General features: G+C 36.8%; 1 protein-coding gene across 11 annotated transcripts in view; it reads right to left on the bottom strand.

Moving 5' to 3' along the window:
• LRRC9 (leucine rich repeat containing 9) overlaps nt 1-22,635 on the bottom strand; it is a 140,271-nt gene that overhangs the window by 55,174 nt on the left and 62,462 nt on the right. For 6 of the 11 annotated variants that reach the window (XM_060418118.1, XM_060418119.1, XM_060418120.1 and 3 more), the window contains 3 exons: nt 10,120-10,311; nt 8,818-8,943; nt 6,485-6,619 (listed from right to left, as the gene is read on the bottom strand). In XM_060418118.1, coding sequence (XP_060274101.1) covers nt 6,485-6,619; nt 8,818-8,943; nt 10,120-10,311 — 453 coding nt within the window. Of the gene's footprint in view, nt 1-636; nt 858-4,062; nt 4,241-6,484; nt 6,620-8,817; nt 8,944-10,119; nt 10,312-22,635 lie in introns of all 11 variants that reach the window. The other 5 variants (XM_060418113.1, XM_004011042.6, XM_060418115.1 and 2 more) reach the window with 1 other exon arrangement.

The raw sequence follows: 22,635 nt of genomic DNA, 5'->3' as shown, positions 1-22,635 counted from the left end.
AGAGAGGCCATTGGGAGTCTCAGTGGTAGGAAATGACCTTTGAACTTTAGAAACTATGAAGTCCCACATTACATTTGAAGTAAATCTCTATTCTTTGTTGCAGTAAACTTCCATTTTATTAAAACCTCCAGTAAAACCTGTCATACAGTAGCCTCAATATAAGAGGTTTACTGGGGAGAATTAAAGAAAGCAAAACTGGGCAAAGCTGACCAGAGACGGTAGAAGCCATGAGAAAGAACCAGAAAGTAGTGAAAGACAATCAAGAACTGCTCTGAGAAGAGGAATTGTTAATGAATCTTATCCCCCAATCAGGTTAGGTGATCCTTGGAAATACTTAGGGAAGGCACAGTTAGAAGGAATGGAGATTGGGTTATTTTATTTGAGGACTAAAATATATTTCTGTGAAGCTATCAACTTGGGGACACTATCAACTATGGTTACACACTCACATGTTTGTATGTGTACACAAATCGAATGCAGATACATTTTAACAAACCTGTTTTTCCTGATTTTTATTTTCTTCTTTACATTTTTCTGTATTTTCCAAATTCTATATAGTGAGCATGTATTACTTTCATAGTATAAATAAATAAAACTTTTAGAAAAATAAAAGCATTAGTGCCCCCAGATAGTCACCTTTAAATTGTAGATCTCCTGATTGAGAGCAATATAGTTATTGCTTACGTATAATTCAATTAGTGTAAAAGCTTTTTGTAAACCACTCAGTGAAGTGATTCTGTTGTTCTCAAGAGAAAGGGAATGCAGATGAAGCATGTTATCAAAAGTATGCTTTTCCAAACCAGTGAGGAGATTATTATTTATGCTGAGGCGGGTTAATTTAGTCAGCTTGGAAATGCCTAGAAAAATAAGCAAATTCAAAAAATGATTCAGATAGCACAGAAAGGTTAATTTAAAAAATAAGCTGCTGGTTGTTTTACTGTTTCTCTTTTTCTAAGTTCAAGTTACTTGACAGATTTTATAGTATTGATTATCACTGTTTTTCCTTTTGTTAAAGAAGAATATAATGTGCATTACGTCCCAACTAATATATTAAATTCTAATTTTGGATTTCTAAGTAGACTCATTTTTCTTAGATGTTAAGGGAAAGCACTGTATAGGAATATTGAATTAAGCTTTCAAATAACCTTTTAATGATGTAATTAATTAAGGTTTTCATCATCACAATAATATAAAGCTCTACACAAAGCTTCAAGTATTCACCAATCCGTACTATGAAACATTAAGGGTAAGGTACTAGAATACAATGCTCTGGAAAGTATTCCTTACTGTGGCATCATCTGTTAAAAAAAAAAAAAGAACTCTAATTCTACCTTTCTATGTTTAGAAGTACTTTAAGACAGAAATGTTACCTCTCACTACAATCTAATCCGTATGTATTAATACAGTATGTACTGTAGATACTTTGTAACTGGATAGGATGATGCAGTTGAAAGATAAGAACTCTGGAGTCAGAGTTGATTTCAAATGTAACACTACTAGATTTAGGACCATAGGTAAATTATGTAGAATTATGTAAATTCTGAGCCTAATTTTCCTCATCCATGAAATGAATATACCTAAATCTACTTCTAAGGGCTATGGAAGTAAATAGAGTGATATTTGGAAAGTATCAGTTATAGCTATTGGCATATAAATAATGAATACTCAATAAATTTTATTCATGTTCCTCTCTCACATCAGCCTTTATCATGGGACTATGAAATGCTGAAAGTAAATCAATCTGGGGCTAGTTAGGATGTACTGTCAAAGCAAAAATCCTTAAATTGGATATTAGGTCTATCTGTGTTTGGAAAAAAAATATCTGTTAAAGTTTAGTAGGGTAGCTATCTTTGAAAAGTGGGTATAGGGAAAAGACAGGTTGAAGAATTCTTCCTTTCAATGAGCATATGGAGGGGAATAAAAAGGAAATGGGTTCTCCGTTGTATATACAAAGCAAAACTCGCACCCTATTGTATGGGAGTGGAAGGCTAGTGATGGTTCTAAATGCAGATGCCTGAGCTAAACCTCTCTACCTACCCTCTTACTCAGCTGAAATCTATAAAAGAGAGGCCTGTGAATCTGTACATATATTTGATTAGTGGTGACTGCAGCCATGAAATTAAAAGACGCTTACTCCTTGGAAGGAAAGTTATGACCAACCTAGATAGCATATTCAATAATATGTAATAGCAGAGACATTACTTTGCCAACAAAGGTCTGTCTAGTCAAGGCTATGGTTTTTCCAGTAGTCATGTATAGATGTGAAAGTTGGACTGTGAAGAAAGCTGAGCACCAAAATATTGATGCTTTTGAACTGTGGTGTTGGAGAAGACTCTTGAGAGTCCCTTGGACTGCAAGGAGATCCAACAAGCCCATTCTAAAGGAGACCAGTCCTGGGTGTTCTTTGGAAAGAACGATGCTAAAGCTGAAACTCCAGTACTTTGGCCACCTCATGCGAAGGGTTGACTCATTGGAAAAGACTCTGATGCTGGGAGGGATTGAGGGCAGGAGGAGAAGGGGACAACAGAGGATGAGATGGCTGGATGGCATCACTGACTCGATGGACATGAGTTTGGGTGAACTCCAGGAGTTGGTGATGGACAGGGAGGCCTGGTGTGCTGCAATTCAGGGGGTTGCAAAGAGTCAGACACAACTCAACGACTGAACTGAACTAAGTGATTCCTATGATCAAGCACTTTTTAAATAAACTATTATTAATCACCATTAAAACAAAGTATAACGAATGTTAAACATTCTGTTTTTAAAGATAATTAACACTTGTTTTGCATATGTAATTTTTTAAAGTAAAAATTTCTATTTTATGAAAAAGGTAGTACAGTTCAGTTGAGTTCAGTTCAGTCGCTCAGTTGTGTCCGACTCTTTGCGACCCCATGAATTGCAGTACTCCAGGCCTCCCTGTCCATCACCAACTCCCGGAGTTCACTCAAACTCACGTCCATCAAGCCGATGATGCCATCCAGCCATCTCATCCTCTGTCATCCCCTTCTCCTCCTGCCCCCAATCCCTCCCAGCATCAGAGTCTTTTCCAATGATTCAACTCTTCGCATGAGGTGGCCAAAGTACTGGGATTTCAGCTTTAGCATCGTTCCTTCCAAAGAACACCCAGGACTGGTCTCCTTTAGAATGAACTGGTTGGATCTCCTTGAAGTCCAAGGCACTCTCAAGAGTCTTCTCCAACACCACAGTTCAAAAGCATCAATTCTTTGGCGCTCAGCTTTCCTCACAGTCCAAATCTCACATCCATACATGACTATTGGAAAAACCATAGCCTTGAAAAAGGTAGTACACACACACGCTAAAAACAATTCAAAAGCAAATCAATTAAGTCTCTTTCCCAGGCTTTGGTTTTCAATTTTTACCTTCTTTCAATGACAACCCTGTTACCAAAATGCACATCTAGAAATATTCTATACCTAGATAAGTATGCTGATGTGTGTGTTTGTGTGTTTGTGTATGGCTACTTATCTTTTTCAAAAGTATACCTCATTCATTCATTCATTTATTAATATATACGCAATAGTATAGATCTTGACTACTGCCTAGTTTGTTACATACGTTTGGTAAGAAATGGTAAACACTAGTTCGGAGATGGGAGGGAAGGCATAGGAAGTGAAAGTCAGCTAGTTGGGCTCATTATATATAGTAACCAACCACAGATTCCACTAAGAGGTGTTTAGAATACTCTGGGCTTAACAGGTAGCACTAGTGGTAAAGAACTTGCCTGCCAATGCAGGAGACGTTAAGAGATATAGGTTCTAACCTTGGGTCAGGAGAATCCCCTGGAGGAGGGAAGGCATGACAACCCACTCCGGTATTCTTGCCTGGAGAATCCCATGGACAGAGGAGCCTGTCAGGCTACGGTTCATAGGGTCACAAAAGTTGGACACGGCTGAAATGACTTAGAATATGCTACTCCAAACCTTCTTGGGACTTCTTGGAAGATCTTCCTCTTCAGAAATTCCTTCATTAGTGTTACTCACTTTTGACTCTTCTTAATTAGACATTCATATTTTAAGACTCTAGGATTATCTAACATCTTACCTTCTATCTTTGAGATGCAGTTTCCATCTAATGTGAGCTCTTCCAAGTTAACACAAGATTCCAAGCCTTCCATTTTAGTGAGATTATTGTTGCTGAATGAAGCCCATTTCAAATTTTCCAATTTTTCTAAATTTGTGATTTCAAAAAGATGTTGCCCATCTAAATTTAAGGCAGTTATCTGTAGAATGATTCACTTTATATGTTATTTCTGAATCATATCAAAATTCACTGTTATAAGATAAAAAGGCTAATGAAATAATTCAAATGTAGTAAAATAAAAAAAAATTCCTTTAGGAACTAAAGACATGGCAAAGCTCTTAATTTACAGAAAAGTAAAATTTTGATTATTTTTTGAGATTATAACTCAAAGAGGGACTTATATGGTTTTGTAGAAACTGAGATGTGCCAGTCAGCTTCCCAGTAGTGAAGGACTTGTCTCAGCTGCTGGGAGTGCTACTGGCAGAAAGCCTTCAACTGTCAGTCCCCTCAGGGACAGCATCAGCTGCAGAGAGCAGCCTTGCTCAAGGTCATGCCCCTTCCCAGGTTGGCACCTACCCAATGATGAAGGGAAAGAAGGGCCTGGCCTCAGCCCAACTTAGGACAGATTTAAAGGGCCATTGTAATTCCAGAACTGCCCACAGGGTCAGCTAAGACTATAACTGAGCCAGCATCACAGCTAAATATCTCTGTATCCTGTAATAAAAACAATGGCACTAATATCTTCCATTTTCAAGGGTCAGATTCTCTTAACTCAGTTTCTACCTTTGGCAAGAGGTTACATGCTGCTTTATGAAGCAAGAAGCTGCGGTGTTCCATAACATTTTTCCTTAGCTTTGGGTGAATTCTGACTAGTTCCCCTATTCCCTTGCCAGGATTCCTGATTCTTTTTACCTTACCATGCAAACTTTTGTCTTGGTCTCTGGCTCTGAGCTTTAAAGTCCTCTTGTTTATTTTGATATATTATCAGAATCTACCCATTGGTTTTGTAGTGTACCTTTATCCTAAATTCCTGTGCTACAGTGACCACTGTTGAGGTCTCAGTTCAGTTCAGTTCAGTCACTCAGTCGTGTCCGACTTTTTGTGACCCCACGGACTGCAGCACGCCAGGCTTCCCTGTCCATCATCAACTCCCAGAGCTTGCTCAAACTCACGTCCATCATGTCGGTGATGCCATCTAACCATCTCACCCTCTGTTATCCCCTTCTTCTCCTGCCTTCAATCTTCCCCAGCTTCAGGGTCTTTTCTAACGAGTCAGTTCTTTGCATTAAGTGGCCAAAGTATTGGAGTTTCAGCTTCAGTATCAGTCCTTCCAATGAATATTCAGGACTGATTTCCTTTAGGACTGACTGGTTGGATCTCCCTGCAGTCCAAGGGACTCTCAAGAGTCTTCTCCAACACCACACTTCAAAAGCATCAATTCTTTAGTGTTCAGCTTTCTTTACAGTCCAACTCTCACATCCATACATGACCACTGGAAAAACCATAGTTTGACTAGATGGACCTTTGTCGGCAAAGTGATTTCTCTGTTATTTGATATGCTTTCTAGGTTGGTCATAGCTTTTCTTCCAAGGAACAAGTGTCTCTTAATTTCATGGCTGCAATCACCAACTGCAGTGATTTTGGAGCCCCCCAAAATAAAGTCTGACACTGTTTCCACTGTTTCCCCATCTATTTGCCATGAAGTGATGGGACCAGATGCCATGATCTTAGTTTTTTGAATGTTGAGTTTTAAGCCATCTTTTTCACTCTCCTCTTTCTCTTTGATCAAGAGGTTCTTTAGTTCCTTCCTCTTTGCTTTCTGCCATAAGGGTGGTGTCATCTACATATCTGAGGTTATTGATGTTTCTCCTGGCAATCTTGATTCCAACTTTTTCTTCATTCAGCCCAGCATTTCACATGATGCACTCTGCATACAAGTTAAATTACAGCCTTGACGTACTCCTTTCCCAATTTGGAATCAGTCGGTTGTTCCATGTCCAGTTCTAACTGTTGCTTCTTGACCTGCATACGGATTTCTCAGGAGGCAGGTCAGGTGGTCTGGTATTCCCATCTCTTTAAGAATTTTTCACAGTTTGTTGTGATCTACACAGTCAAAGGCTTTGGCATAGTCAATAAAGCAAAAGTAGATGTTTTCCTTGGACTCTCTAGCTTTTTCTATGACCCAATGGATGTTGGCAATTCGATCTCTGGTTCCTCTGCCTTTTCCAAATTCAGTTGAATATCTGGAACATTGAGGTCTAGCCCCGATGTTTAGCCCTGTGACACAGCTAGTCACAACTTGACTTCTCTTTCAATTTTAATTTGTCTCTCCCAGTTTTCTTCCCATTACCTATCTATACCCTCTTTATGACATAAAGGGCAAAGCTGATTAAAATCAACTGAACTTAAGATTTTTCATTAAGTTTAATAGAATTGCTTTTACCTTCAAGTACCAATTTCCACTCATATGTGAATGTGGTCCTAACTTTGAAGTCTGTGTCAGAATTTTGGCAGAAGGCCATATGCTGAGAATCCGTGGTCTCTCTTCTTTAGTACTAGAATGCCGTAAGAGAGAGAACTAATAAAACAAAAAAAAACACATGATGAATAAGGAAATATTATGGAAAGGTCCATTTATATATAGTTAAAAGAACTGTCTCTTAGATGGCTGGCCCAGTGAATAATTTTAAAGTATGATATTTTCTATGTATTAAAGTGTTTTCAGTAACTTGATATACTTTAAATCATATATCTCACTCATTTTTTGTTTTATCAGTCATTTAACCATAATAAAATAATATTTATAAAACTGTGAAAGGATTATTATAATACAAATACCATGTAATTCATCCATGAAACCAGTTTAAGAGCTAGAATATTTCTACTACCCTAGAAGCTCCCTATGTGTCCCATCCTAATCTTTTTTCTCTGCTGCTCAGAAGCCATCACTCATCTCAGGTGAATCAATCAATCCTCTTAAGAAGCAATCAAATAATCTCAAAATCTGTATATCTACCATTACTTGTTTTCTTTATAGACCTATGTTTATATCCATAAATAAAATTAGTTAGTATTACACATATTTGAACTTTGTGAAAATTGAATAATGTTTGTATTCTTCTGTAACTTGCTTTTTTGCTCAACATTGTATCTATGAGATTCATCTACACTTCTGCCTGTAGCTGTACTTTATTCACATGTCATTGTTATATAGTATTTCATTATCAAAGTCAATGAACACTGAGCTGATTTCAGGGTTTTTTGCTATTATAAACACTGCTGTTATGAATATTCTTGTGCATGACTCTTGGTACACATATTCAGGAGTATCTTTGGAGTATATAACTTGCTGGGTTTAGGGTATGTATATATTCAGCTTTACTAGATAGGGTCAATTTGTTTTCCAAAGTGGTTACACTAATTGTAATAACTTTTACTTCAAATCTTTGCTAAAACTTGGTATTGTCAAGAGTTTTTCAATAGTGGCCATAAATTGGTAGATTATTAAAGTTTTAATGTTTATTTTCTTGAGTATTAATGTGGTAGAGCATCTTTTCCCAAGTTGTTTGGCTGTTCTGATTTCCTCTCCAGTGAAGTGTCTGTTTAAATGTTTTGCTCTTTTTTCTGTTTGATTGGTTGTCTTTTTCCTAATATATTTTGGATATATAAAGAATTTTGTCTAATTTTGTCTAATTTTATCTACTTTTGTCAATTAGATATGTTGCAAATTTCTTTTCCCAGTATATAGCTTGTCTTTTGACTTTCTACCCTTTGAGGATTAGATGTATTAATTTTAAGATAGACAAATCCAATCTTTCATAGTTCATGCTCTTTATTTCTTACATAATAAATTCTTCCCTAATTCAAGGTTATAATGATAATTTCTGATCTTTTCTTCTAAAATATTTTGGTTTTGCTTTTTGCAGTGAAACCTTAATGCACTTATCCCAGTACCTTTCATTGACTAGACTCCCTAATCTATACTGTCAGCTCTGTGATTTATCACTTTTCCATGTAGGTGTGGGTCTACACTGGGTCTTTATATTCTGTTGTGTTGGTCTATTTGTCTAACTCTGCCAAATCCACACTGTCTTACAGGATTTTAGCAAGTTTTGATTTCTGGTAGGGTCAATCCCCAAGTCTTCTTTTAGGAGTCAATGATACTTTGATGAACAAAAAAGTTTCTTTCCTTCACTTTAAACAGATCCAAAATTAAACATTACATTAAGGAATTAACATTCAAATATTCTACAGAAAGTAAATACCTAGATAACTAGAGTGGAGATATTAAGGATATTTAAGCAACTTTAGTTAAAGTAGCATTCTTAATCTGGATAATATAGGTATTTCCCCTTCCCCAAGTTAATAGGTTTTGTTTTTTTCAGCCAGACACATATAATATCAATACTAGGTAATAATAAGTCACTAAATGCTCTCTCAAGGTCTCTAGGCTTACCTTATCCACAGAAAGTTGCTTATTTTCATGTAGGCTCTAGATAGGACTCTGGTGAGTTCAAGTTGACTAGGAAAAAAACAGTTACCCTACAGGCATTTTTGAGGTAGTGTCCAGGGATGAGAATCCATAAAACCACTTGGTATTTAAATAGGATACATTTAAACAGAAAAAAAATTTTCAAGTGATATGATTGTTACAGCTGAACTTTTTTATTAGCATACTAAAGGAGAATACAAAATCTCAATAGTGAAATAAGAGTATAGGAAATATTATTTGTATATTCTAAATAGAACAAGAAATATTAAACAGTGAAAGCCAACCTGAGTAATCTTTGTTCCAGAAATAAATTTCATAGCTGCTGTTGCTTCTTCTTCAGAAATGAGGACTCCATCTAAATGAGTAAGAGTCTTTAATCTGCCAATAACACTCAGCCTTAATGTGGCTGGCTTGGGAAAAATAATAAAAGTTAATTTTTACAAAATATTACATAGTGTTATGACATGGAAAGGAGTTTTTCTTCATTCCTTCTCACATAATTCAAATTATGCACCTCCTACTTTATTATATATGTCTAAAAATAAAGGCTTAACTTAATTCTTTAAATAATAGTTGATATTAAATTATATTTAAGAATTAATCTGTTTTGTTTGAAGCTGGATACTTCTACTGTTGTGAAGGGAGGAAATCCCACTAGCTATTGACAAGTGAGAGTGATGAAAAGTGTTCAAAGAACTGCAGTGCCTCCTGTTTATCTAGATCAGCAGTTAGCTACTCAGCCAATTGGGTGAGCCAATACAGCTCTTCAGCTCTTGTCATTTAATTTGGCAGCATGGTTATAGCTCTACTATGATCAATCAGGAAGTCTGATTTGGCAAAAGAAAAATATGCTTCAATTTTATGTAGTGAAAAAGGAGAAATACAACAATATAAACATAGTAACATGGCCAATGTAATAGAAACAATCATGCTTTAGTCCCTTTTTAAAATGTTGAACACGGTCTATATACATTTTTGAAAAGCAAGAAAAGATGCATTCTTGAAATCACAAACTTGGGGCTTATTTTAAATACTTGGAGATACTCTTCAATATAATCATTGAATATTGAAATTTCTTAGCACAATATGCTTGTGATGAGAAAAAACAGTGCCCAAATTTCCTTTTATAACAGAACATAAATAAGACTTTATAATTTAGGTTTATTGGAGAATGTGACAAACTTGTTCCCCCTTTATTAGTATGTTTCTCTCATAGTATAGTATTCTATTATTCTTGGTTTCTATGCCTCACTACAGTAGGATTCTAGCACACTGAGCTATATATACTACATTATAAAATTTCTCTAAAGGTTTTCAAATGGCAATGACATCTGATACTCATAAGACCACAATACTCTCAAACTATTAGAGGCTGCAAAAAAATCTGATGTGAAACTAAAAACTTTTCTATATTAACATTTGATTCACTTGATAGATACATTATATTCAACTTACAAAATACTTCAAGGAATTCTACTGAGACAAAGACAGTTTGCCTGTTTCTGGGTATTACTGAATAATAGTGAGAAAACAGCTTTGAAATAAAAATGATTGTTTGCTTTTTTATAAACATGTCTGTTACCTACCTTTTGCCATGGATTATGTCGAATATCAAGAGTGAGAAGGCTTGTGGTATGTTTGCATAACATATTTATTTCATCGCCAGATTTTTTCAATTGATTCCAGCTCAAGTCTAAGTGCTTAAGTTTCATCAGACCTCTAAATCCTTCAAGGGTTATCACATGGTTATGACTTGCATCCAAATATTCAAGGTTATACTGCAACACATACAGATAGAAGTGATGCTAGAAGGATCATGGTTTGTATTTACACAGTTCTTTTTTTCTCTCTCTGATTCTTTAAGTACTTTACATGCTTTTTGGTAATCCTTACAGAAAACCTAAACAGTAGCCTATACTGCAGTAATGGCATCAAAGTACCTATTTTCCTATTAATAAACAGCTACATTATATTTTATTTTAGTAATTTTCTCTTAATTCTCTCTTCACCCTTGTAACATAGAGTGGCAGTATGTGTTTTTACAGATGAGACAGAAAAGAAAAACTAACAAGAAAATTTGTCCCTAACGAAGAATTACACTTCTTATACCCAGGCTTCTGGTTTAAACTCATGGCCTAGTTTAAAAGCATTCATCTTCAGAAGCAGAAACTACACCTGTTACATTCTATAATTTCCTTTTTTAAAAGGACAGGATTTTTCAATAATTAATTTTAAAAAAAATATTAAAGTAACACATTCTTGTTGGAGGTCTGGGAAATATAGTAAATAAATTTTTTAAAAAGAAAGCATATATAATTCTGTTGCTCAGAAAGAACCACTGAAAACATTTTTTATTATATGCTCATATATATTTTTCTTATATGAAACAAATGTATTGCTCTATTATATAGAATTTTATTCCCTTCTAACATGTTCACACCTTATTAAATATTATTCAAAATGATTTTTCATGATTGCATAGTATTCTAATATGTAAGTTATTAGACTTTTAAAAACATTTTGCTATGGACATTTATGTGACTTCCAATTGTTGGCAACACTGCAACAAATGTCCATGTTCATAATACTTTAACCGAGAATATTTTCTCAGGAAAGGTTTTTAGAAATAAGATTAATGGTCTTTAAGGATTTCTATATTGTTAAGACTTGATAAATATTGCCAAATAGTTTTAAGGAAGGTTGTATCAGTTTTTTCTTCCAACAGTAGGATTTGAGAATGCTCATTCCTTAAATATCCACCAACCTACCTGCCTTATTTTAATTTACATTAATCCCACTGAAGTTGCACACCTTTTCCATGTTTGATATCCCATGGACTGTAGCCCAACAGGCTCCTCTGTCCATGGGATTTCCGAGGCAAGAATACTGGAATGGGTGCCATTTCCTTCTCCAGGGGATTTTCCTGACCCAGGAATTGAACCTGGGTCTCTCGCATTGCAGGCAGATGCTTTACTGTATGAGCCACCAGGGAAGCCTGTATCTGTACTAGCTATATTTTTGCTTGTTGTCTTTCTCATCTTTGGCCATTTATATATTTAGATCTTTATTTTACTTAACTTGTAAGAAATCTTTAAAACAATTTGCTACTTCTACTCAGTGCAAACAAAATTTTCTTTTAAAGTATATACTAACTCAGAACCAGAACCAGAAAGTGATAAAGAAAACATGAAGAAAATATTTTGCAACATATTTATTAAAATAAAATACTATTATTATAAATTAAAAATAAATTTGATTTCTTTATAACTTAATTATTTGAATTCACCATAGAATTAGTTACTGCTATATAATGCATAGCTCATATTGTTGTAATAGCACCTATTACAATGACTCAGGTTTCAAGAGTTGAGTGTTCAGATCATTAAAATCTAAAAAGTTTCTGGAAATTAAATGACTTTTATTATAAGTAAGCATAGTAAAAAATATCCTATAATTTACTATCATTATAATTTCTTGAACAAAAGGATATTTGGCAGTAGAAAGTATTAAGCATATAATCTTAGAACACTCTTTTTTTTTTTAACTTTATTTTACTTTACAATACTGTATTGGTTTTGCCATACATTGACATGAATCCACCATGGGTGTACATGAGTTCCCAATCATGAACCCCCCCTCCCACCTCCCACCCCATATCATCTCTCTGGATCATCCCCGTGCACCAGCCACAAGCATCCTGTATCCTGTATCGAACATAGACTGGCAATTCGTTTCTTACATGATAGTATACATGTTTCAATGCCATTCTCCCAAATCATCCCACCCTCTCCCTCTCCCTCAGAGTCCAAAAGTCCATTCTACACATCTGTGTTTCTTTTGCTGTCTTGCACACAGGGTCATCATTACCATCTTTCTAAATTCCACATATATGTGTTAGTATACTGTATTGGTGTTTTTCTTTCTGGCTGCGATCCAAAAGTCTGCAAGCAATAAATGCTGGAAAGGGTGTGGAGAAAAGGGAACCCTCTTACACTGTTGGTCGGAATGCAAACTAGTACAGCCACTATGGAGAACAGTGTGGAGATTCCTTAAAAAATTGCAAATAGAACTGCCTTATGACACAGCAATCCCACTGCTGGGCATACACACTGAGGAAACCGGAATTGAAAGAGACACGTGTACCCCAATGTTCACTGCAGCACTGTTTATAATAGCCAGGACATGGAAACAACCTAGATGTCCATCAGCAGATGAATGGATAAGAAAGCTGTGGTACATATACACAATGGAGTATTACTCAGCCATTAAAAAGAATACATTTGAATCAGTTCTAATAAGATGGATGAAACTGGAGCTGATTATACAGAGTGAAGTAAGCCAGAAAGAACAGTCTTCTTTTAAATTAAATAAATTTAGATTTATAAAATTTTACTACATGGTCCACCTTTTGCCATTTTTCATCAAAAAATGGTTAAAAACTTGTCCCAAATTCTGACACTTGCATGCTGATTAGCATTTGGGAACAATTCATTATATAAAGATAGCTGTCTTCTTTTCTTGAAAACAGGGGTAGGATCTTTACTTTTTTATATTCCCAGAATATAAAAGAGACTCCATACACTCCATGAATATTCAAGGCATAATATTTTCAGTTTTGCAGGAGAATTTGGCATTTTAGTATTTCTTGCATTTTGGTTTAAATCTTTTGTAAGTTATGGTACAATTCAGCCCAAATTACAAAGATTAAAACTGACAAGACCTCTTTAAAATATTTTAGGGATAATAGTTCAATCTCTAAATGTAGATTAGCTGTCTTGAGGCATTAGAAATATTTTAACACTTAATCTGTCATTGGAAAAGGTAAGACAGAAGTATTATTTCTATAATCTATAAAGTTGCAAATAGCCATACATATTTGTTTCTCTCTCCTTGGCCAACTCTGACTATGGTATAGTTATTTTCAGAAAAAAAAAAAATCTGTTCCTATTTCTTTGGCTTGGATACTCTCCTTTCCTGATAGTTCAAGTGAATGAATGACAGACATATAGCTTTTGATATTTCAATTTTACCTTATGTGGACATCTTTCTTAGATTTTTAAAAAATCTATAAAAATTATATAATGTATCTCCACCATTTATGAAGCCCAGGTCTTTCATTATGTAAACAGTCATAGATTGGAAATCCTGATTCACAAGGCAAAGACAGGGTAATGAACACATAGTAACCATCCGTTTACTTTCTGCAACCTAGTAGAACCTAATGCCTAGCATACAATAAAGTATAGAAACTCTCCATGTTAGAGACACAGTTAAGGAAAATGATAGTAAAAATGAGATAAATAAAAGCGAAAAGTGAAAGTGAAAGTCTCTCAGTCATGTCCAGTTCTTTGCGACCCCATGGACTGTAGTCTTCCAGGCTCCTCTGATCATGGAATTCTCCAGGCCTGAATACTGGAGTGGGTAGCCATTTCCTTCTCTAGGGGATCTTTCCAATCTAGAGATTGAACCCAGGTCTCCTGCATTGCAGGCAGATTCTCTACCATCTGAGCCCCTCGTGGCTCAGCTGGTAAAAAAAGTGAAGTGAAGTGGCTCAGTTGTGTCCGACTCTTTGCGACCCCACGGACTGTAGCCCACCAGGCTTCTCAGTCCATGGGATTTTCCAGGCATGAATACTGCATGAATACTGGAGTGGGTTACCATTTCCTTCTCCAGGGGATCTTCCCAACCCAGGGATCGAACCCAGGTCTCCTGCATTGTAGGCAGACGCTTTACGGTCTGAGCTACTGATAGAAATAACAGGTGAGTGATTAAATTAGGGCATTAGGTCTTTTGTGACACAGAGATAAATGATAAATATAATTAATATTAAACACACATACAACGTTGATTATTGGAAAATACATAGGCAGAGGCAGCACAGGTATTCAATCTCTCTGAATCCCCACATAAAAAGCAAGTAAAAATAAGACCAAAATTCCATGGACAACATTTATAATAAAGCTACATAACAAGGTAGCCCCATAAGTCCCAAAAGAAGTTGGTGGGGATAAACCACCAATAACCACAAGACTACATGGTGTCCATGTCGATGTGAGAGGAAGAAGGAAGCATCAGGGCATCATCTGACAGACCCGAGAATAAGAGAGCCCCCAAACAGCCAACCAATATTCAGTGGAATGTCTGACGGCACACTGAGTGCAGCTGAAAGTGGGAGTTTTGCCTTCTCTGATACGAGATAAGTGCATGAGATCTATAGTAAAACGGTCTGAAGGGGCTGGAACAGTCTAGCACCTATGAATTTTCAAACTGCCCCACCAGGCTCCAGTGAGAACTCAATCCTTCTTGCAGAAGAAACTGCTGGGCTAAGTCAAAATTAAACAGGATAAGGACAAAGGAGGCAAATAAAAGAGAAAGTTCAGACTGAAGTGGAAGAAGGAATAGAGGCAGGAAATCTCAGAAAATAAGTGCTACAACTGTTAACAGTACATATAAACAGCAGAAGAGGGAGATCTGTGAAACTACAAAAGCTTCCCCAACACCCACTTTCATTTTAAAAGGTAAGAAGTAATTTCACTGAAAAATGAGCAGCAGAAAAGTATTGAGGTAAAATCCCAGACAAAGCTAAACAAACTATGCACGCATGAGAGAGACAGAAATATTGCTGCCAGCAATGAAAGTGTATCAAAAAGACATGCCCAAGAAACATATCATAACCATAAACCTACTATTTCAAAACAAGCAAAAAGATGTTAAGAGTGATACAAGATACAAAATAACAACAGAAATCTGGATTAGAAAAACTCAGAAGTGAAGTGAAAGGACTCAGAAAAGAATCTAAAATAAAATAATAAAATAATTTCAGAAGTGAATACTAAACTAGTCAAAGACAAAAGAAGTAAACAACAGACAATACCTTAAGAGAAGCAGAAAGTGAAAAAGAAATTTTAAAAAATCGTATCAATTTAAAAATCTAAATGGAGATATAAAAAGGACTCAAGAGAAAGTGACAAATAGTGAAGAAAAGTTTCAACATATGGATAATGTGAGTTCCTAAAGAAGAAAACCAAAGCAAGGAAACAAAAATTGCTAAAAACTTTCAGTTAAAAAAAGTGATTTTAATATTTATTTTGGAAGAGCATACTGTGAATTTGAAATCTTGACCCAGAACAATCAATGTAAGACATACTCTTATAATAAAATTACTAGACTTTAATGAAAACTAAAAAACTTCCTTTGGACATCCAGAAGAAAAAAGCCTGTGACTTATAAGAGAAAAAATTATACATCCTCATCAGACTTTTCTACAGCAACACTTTATGCCACAAGAAAATTAAATAACACTTAAGATGCTCAAGAAACAAAACTGTGAGCCAAAGATTTTATACCTAACAAAACTGCCTTTCAAGTATAAAGGACATAGATAAACTATTCCTGCACTAGAGAACGGAGAAGGCAATGGCACCCCACTCCAGTCCTCTTGCCTGGAAAATCCCATGGACGGAGGAGCCTGGTAGGCTGCAGTCCATGGAGTCGCTAAGAGTCGGACACGACTGAGTGACTTTACTTTCACTTTTTACTTTCATGCATTGGAGAAGGAAATGGCAACCCACTCCAGTGTTCTTGCCTGGAGAATCCCAGGGACGGGGGAGCCTCATGGGCTGCCATCTATGGGGTCGCACAGAGTTGGACACGACTGAAGCGACTTAGCAGCAGCAGCAGTAACTTAAGGGATATTGTTCCTATAAGCCCTTCCTGAGGAATCTATAATAGAATATTTTTCTGACAATTAAGATGTTTGATACCAATCTAAGGACTGGTGATGAGAATTAAATATACAATTACCAATAAACTAAAAGGTAGAGTGTACAGAGTGTAAGGGCTACATGCTCAAAGTAGATATAGTATGATAATTTTAACTTTTTTAAAATAAGGAAGACTGGAAAGAGCATACACAAAATTAAAAAAAATAGTTATGGTAACATGCTGATGAGGGTATTAGCGCTATCATTCCAAGACTGTTGTGTAACGGGATAAAACAAATAAATGATTATTAAATATCCTAATTCTCACCTTGTAACCTTGAAAATAAGGATTATTGGTGATGAAAAAAAGATATAGATGTATGTAACAGAGAAAACTCAATATCCCCTCAAAAGAAGATCATGGCATCCAGTCCCATCACTCCATGGCAAGTAGATGGGGAAAAAATGGAAACAGTGGCAGATTTTATTTTCTTGGGCTCCAAAAGCACTGTGGACAGTGACTGCAATCAGAAATTAAATGACACTTCCTACTTGGAAGAGAAGCTATGACAAATTTAGACACCATATTAAAAAGCAGAAACATCACTTTGCTGACAAAGGTCCATATAGTCAAAGCTGTGGTTTTTCCCATAGTCATGTAATGGATGTGAGAGGTGGACCATAAAGAAGGTTGAGCATCAAAGAATTGATGCTTTTGAACTGTGTGCTGGTGAAGATTCTTGAGAGTCCCTGGACAAAAAGAAGATCAAACCAGTCAATCCTAAAGGAAATCAACCCTGAATATTCATTGGAAAGACTGATGCTGAAGCTAAAGCTGGCCACCTAATGGGAAGATCCAACTCTTTGGAAAAGATCCTGATGCTGGGCATGATTGAGGGCAGGAGGAGAAGGGGATGACAGAGGATAAGATGGTTGGATGGCATCACCAACTCAATGGACATGAGTTTTAGCAAACTCTGGGAGACAGTGAAGGATAGGGAAGCCTGGTGTCCTGCATTTTATGGGGTTGCAAAGAGTCCGACATGACTTAGCAACTGAACAAAACAACAACAGAATAAAGGTTAAGCTAAATGATTTGCAGTCTTGAATTGGAAATATCAATATAAATTCATAAGGTTAATTTTAGTTACACATATGCACATATACCAGCCCCCCTCCCACACACACCTCCCTCACAAGTCCTGTCCAATGGAAAGACTTATAAACAGTGACTAACCCAGGTTGTGGTCCTGAAATACCACTTCTCTAAAAGAAACCAGGGCTTCTTGAAGAAATAGCTGACTCTGTCTGCAGTAGAAAAACACACAAAATGTGTATGGAAAATCATTCATGCTAGGTGGCAAAGAAGCTGTCACAGACTACTAGAGTCATGGCTAAAGGAGATAACTTTATGATGCTTCCACTGGCTAAGTATGAGAAAATCTGAGCTTCGTCATGATAATAATTGCAATAAATTGAATATCATCAAATATGTTTAAGTCCCTGCATTCCTAATGATATTAAAACAGAAAAAGAATTGCTCATCTTTGGGAAATCATAAGGAACTAATTCATTATCTTCAAAGTTGGTAAATAAGGGCAAATAATCAAATATCTGTTCTGTATTTTCTATATGAATGGTTCTACTAGGTATCCAAATAATAGACAAGGGGAAATGTCTCTATGTAAAATATTCCAATTAATAAATGAAAAAGAAATGAGAATAAGAATATTGCTATTTCATAATTTTCAATAAATTAATGAATATTTAATACTGGGTTGGATGAATCACAAGCTGAAGTCAAGATTGCCAGGAGAAATATCAATAACCTCAGATACGTAGATGACACCAACCTTATGGCAGAAAGCAAAGAGGAACTAAAGAGCTTCTTGATGAAGGTGAAAGAGAAGAGTGAAAAACGGGCTTAAAACTCAACATTCAAAAAACTAAGATCATGGCATCTATCCCATCACTTCATGGCATATAGATGGGGAAACAATGGAAACAGTAAAAGACTTTATTTTCTTGGGCTCCAAAATCACTGCAGATGGTGACTGCAGCCATGAACTTAAAAGACACTTGTTCCTTGGAAGAAAAGCTATGCCCAGATAGTGTATTAAAAAGCAGAGACATTACTCTGTTGACAAAGGTCTGTCCAGTCAAAGCTATGGTTTTTCCAGTAGTCTTATTGTACAGAGGTAAGAGCTGGACCATAAAGAAGGCTGAGTGCCAAAGAATTGATGCTTTTGAACTGTGGTGTTTTGAGAGTCCCTTGGACTGCAAGGAGAACAAAGGAATCAAACCTGAATATTCATTGGAAGGACTGATGCTGAAGCTGAAGCTCTAATACTTTGGCCACCTGATGGGAGGAGCTGACTCATTGGAAGAGACTGATTCTGGGAAAGAATGAAGGCAGGAGGAGAAGGGGACAACAGAGGACAAGATGGTTGGATAGCATCACTGACTCAATGGAGTTGAGTTTGAGCAAGCTCTGGGAAATGGTGAAGGACAGGGAAGCATGGGGTGCTGTCGCCCATGGGCTGGCAAAGAGTCAAACGACTGAGCAACTGAACAACAATGGATATAGGCTGCTTGAATCAGAAAAGTGACGACTAGACATTATGTGTCTCTTACAGTCTTGCCAGAGGAATGGAATCTGAGTCTGATCCAATCTCTGGATCCAGTTGCCAATTTGGAAAAAAAAACTGGTGGGTGGAGGGCATGTAGGGTTGTATCATAGGTAATATATTGGCAGGGTCTAGACTATGGGACAGAGAAGGCGATGGCACCCCACCCCAGTACTCTTGCCTGGAAAATCCCATGAACGGAGGAGCCTGGTGCACTGCAGTCCATGGGGTCGCACAGAATCGGACACAACTTTAGCGACTTAGTAGCAGCAGCAGCAGACTGCGGGAAACTCTTTGGGTTGGAAGATGCAAGTTTTTCTACAACTGTTTTACTACACTGCAACTTCAAGGACTGCAGCCCACTAGACTGCTCTGACCATGGGATTTTCCAGGCAAGAAAACTGGAATGGGTTGCCATTTCCTTCTCTAACAAATAAACAGTGGGGAGTGAAAGAGAATAGAAGGGGAACTTACAAGAGACTTAAAAAAATACAGTACATTAAAAAAAATGGGGGAAACCAAACTTCTGTGCTAGGGATGCACATTTGGGTGTTGGAACTATGGGGGGGAACAGCAGGGAGAGGATAACTATAGAAGTTAGGATAATGATTTCTTGAAGGAATGGGGCATATATAAGGATTTATGCTCTGGGTGGCAGAGTTTTATTTCTTGACCTGGATGATACTTATAAGCATGTTCACCTTATAATAATTTATTAAACCACATATTTGTAGTATGTGGTTTTCAGGATCTGTGTTTTATTCTACATATACAGTGTCTCCCCTCTTTGAACACCTGAAGATCCTTATAGTCATTTTTAGAGACTTATTTATATATCAGATTCCTGATGTTTGAGGAATCTCTACCTAGTTCTAAAATTAAAAAATAACACTTGGGCATAAAATTTGTCCAGTTCCCTTACATGTAAAATGACCATGGTAATAGTTATTCAATAAGTAGGCTGTGTGGCTGTGGTGATGAAAAGAACAATATAACCACACTGCAAAATACACACTGGGCAGCTGGCTAAACTCATCCTGTGTGACTTAAGAGTTTACTCTTTATATTTGTGCCTTAGCAAAATTACAGTGCTTGTTACAACCTTTGGAACTGCTAGAAAATCATTAGAAAAAAACTAAACCAAAAATGCCACCAATTAATATATATAGTCCTGGGACCTCTATTAAACTATGTTCTTTTCTCAGTTGCATACCAAACCCTACAGGGAATTCTGTTAAAAAGGACTTTGGCCTTACATGTGCCTATCCAGTTTCCTAATACCATTAAAATTCCTAGAAGAAATAAAGGCAGAATGCTCTTTGACATGAGTCTTAGCAATGTGTTTCTAGATATGACTCCTCAAGCAATGTGGACAAAAGCAAAAATAAAGAAATGGGACTACACCAAACTAAAAAGCTCTGCATGGCAAAGGAAACCATCAGCAAAATGAAAAGACAACATACCAAGCTGGAGAAGATATTTGCAAATCATACATCTGATAAGAGGCTGATATAAAATATATATTTAAAACTCATAAAACTCAACAACAAAAAACCAAACAACCCAATTTAAAAAATAGGCAGAGGAGCTAAATGGTCATTTTCCCAAAGTTATTTTCAGATGCACAACAGGTACATGAAAAGATGTTCATCACTAATTATTAGGGAAATGCAAATCAAAACCACAATGATTTGTTATCAAAAAGGCAAGAAATAACAAGAGAGGATGTAGAGAAAAGTGAACCTTCATGCACTGTTTGTGGGAATGTAAACTGGTGCAGCCAATTTACAGTATGGAAAACAGTATGGAGAGTTCTGTTTTATATTAAGACTAAAAAAATAAACAAAGGAATAAATCAAACCAAATAAAGATAAACACATAGATAAAAGGAACAGAGTAGTGATTACCAGTGGGGAAGTAGGGTGGAGGGAGGGCAAAATGGGTAAAGGTGGTCAACTGCTTGGTGATGGATAGAAACTAAACTTTTGGTGGTGAGCATGCTGTAGTGTATACGGAAGTTGAAATATAATAATATTGTACACATGAAACTCATGTAGTGTCATAAGCCAATGTTACCCCAATTTAATAAAAAAGACTCTGGTTTACTAAAAGAAAAAAGGAAGGGAGTTTAAATACTAAAATCTAACCTCAGATATGCAGATGACACCACCCTTATGGCAGAAAGTGAAAAGGAACTAAAAAGCCTCTTGATGAAAGTGAAAGTGGGGAGTGAAAAAGTTGCCTTAAAGCTCAACATTCAGAAAACGAAGATCATGGCATCCGGTCCCATCAATTCATGGCAAATGGATGGGGAAACAGTGGAAACAGTGTCAGACTTTATTTTGGGGGGCTCCAAAATCACTGCAGATGGTGATTGCAGCCATGAAATTAAAAGACACTTACTCCTTGGAAGAAAATTTATGACCAACCTAGATAGCATATTGAAAAGCAGAGACATTACTTTGCCAACAAAGGTCCATCTAGTCAAGGCTATGGTTTTTCCAGTAGTCATGTATGGATGTGAGAATTGGACTGTGAAGAAGGCTGAGCGCCAAAGAATTGATGCTTTTGAACTGTGGTGTTGGAGAAGACTCCTGAGAGTCCCTTGGACAGCAAGGAGATCCAACCAGTCCATTCTAAAGGAGATCAGTTCTGGGTATTCTTTGGAAGGAATGATGCTGAAGCTGAAATTCCAATACTTTCGCCACCTCATGCAAAGAGTTGACTCATTGGAAAAGACTCTGATGCTGGGAGGGATTGAGGGCAGAAGGAGAAGGGGACGACAGAGGATGAGATGGCTGGATGGCATCACCGACTCGATGGACGTGAGTTTGAATGAACTCTGGGAGTTGTAATGGACAGGGAGGCCTGGCATGCTGCAATTCATGGGGTTGCAGAGAGTAGGACACCACCAAGCTGAATGAACTGAACTTACTGAAGGCCAATAAACAAAGTAGCAAACTCTCACCACAGTGGGAGAAGTAATGGTGCAAGAGCCTTGAAATGGTTATGAGGAGGTAGAAAACCGGCAAGAGCTGAGATGTATTTTGAATATATCTGATTGGATATATTCGAAAAGGTATGTCGATTACCTGAGACCTATGGAAACAAAGATGCTGGACTGCACTTCTGGAACCCATATGTAATTATTGTTGCTGCTGCTGCTCCTGCTAAGTTGCTTCAGTAGTGTCCGACTCTGTGTGACCCCACACACAGCAGCCCACCAGGCTCCCCCGTCCCTGGGATTCTCCAGGCAAGAACACTGGAGTGGGTTGCCATTTCCTTCTCCAATGCATGAAAGGGAAAAGTGAAAGTGAAGTCACTCAGTTGTGTCCAACTCTTAGCGACCCCATGGACTGAAGCCCACCAGGCTCCTCCGTCCATGGGATTTTCCAGGCAAGAGTACTGGAGTGGGGTGCCATTGCCTTTTCCAATGTAATTATTGTTATATGACATAAAACAGGGAAAAATATCCAGATAAGATCTGTACCTATGTGTACATGTGTATTACAATAATTGTCCTTTTATTTATAAGAAGGCAAACACAAGTCAAACAAGATCGATATATTTGAAGTTTTGGTAGAAAGGACGAGGCAGAGAGAAAGAGAAATAACCATAAGGATAATGCACAGATGGGAAGAACTGACAACATTAGCTGTGAAGTGGTAAACCAAAAAGTGAAGAAGTAATAAGGACTCACAAGAAGGAAGAAAAAGAGATTGAGAAAAAATAGCAGAAGAAATTGGAAATGACAGTTTATCAATGACATTTT

Source organism: Ovis aries, chromosome 7 (genome assembly GCF_016772045.2).
Source record: "Ovis aries strain OAR_USU_Benz2616 breed Rambouillet chromosome 7, ARS-UI_Ramb_v3.0, whole genome shotgun sequence".
NCBI classification, from domain to species: Eukaryota; Metazoa; Chordata; class Mammalia; order Artiodactyla; family Bovidae; genus Ovis; species Ovis aries.
The sequence above is the reverse complement of the archived record's forward strand: the minus strand, read 5'-3'. Positions and strand labels throughout refer to the sequence as shown.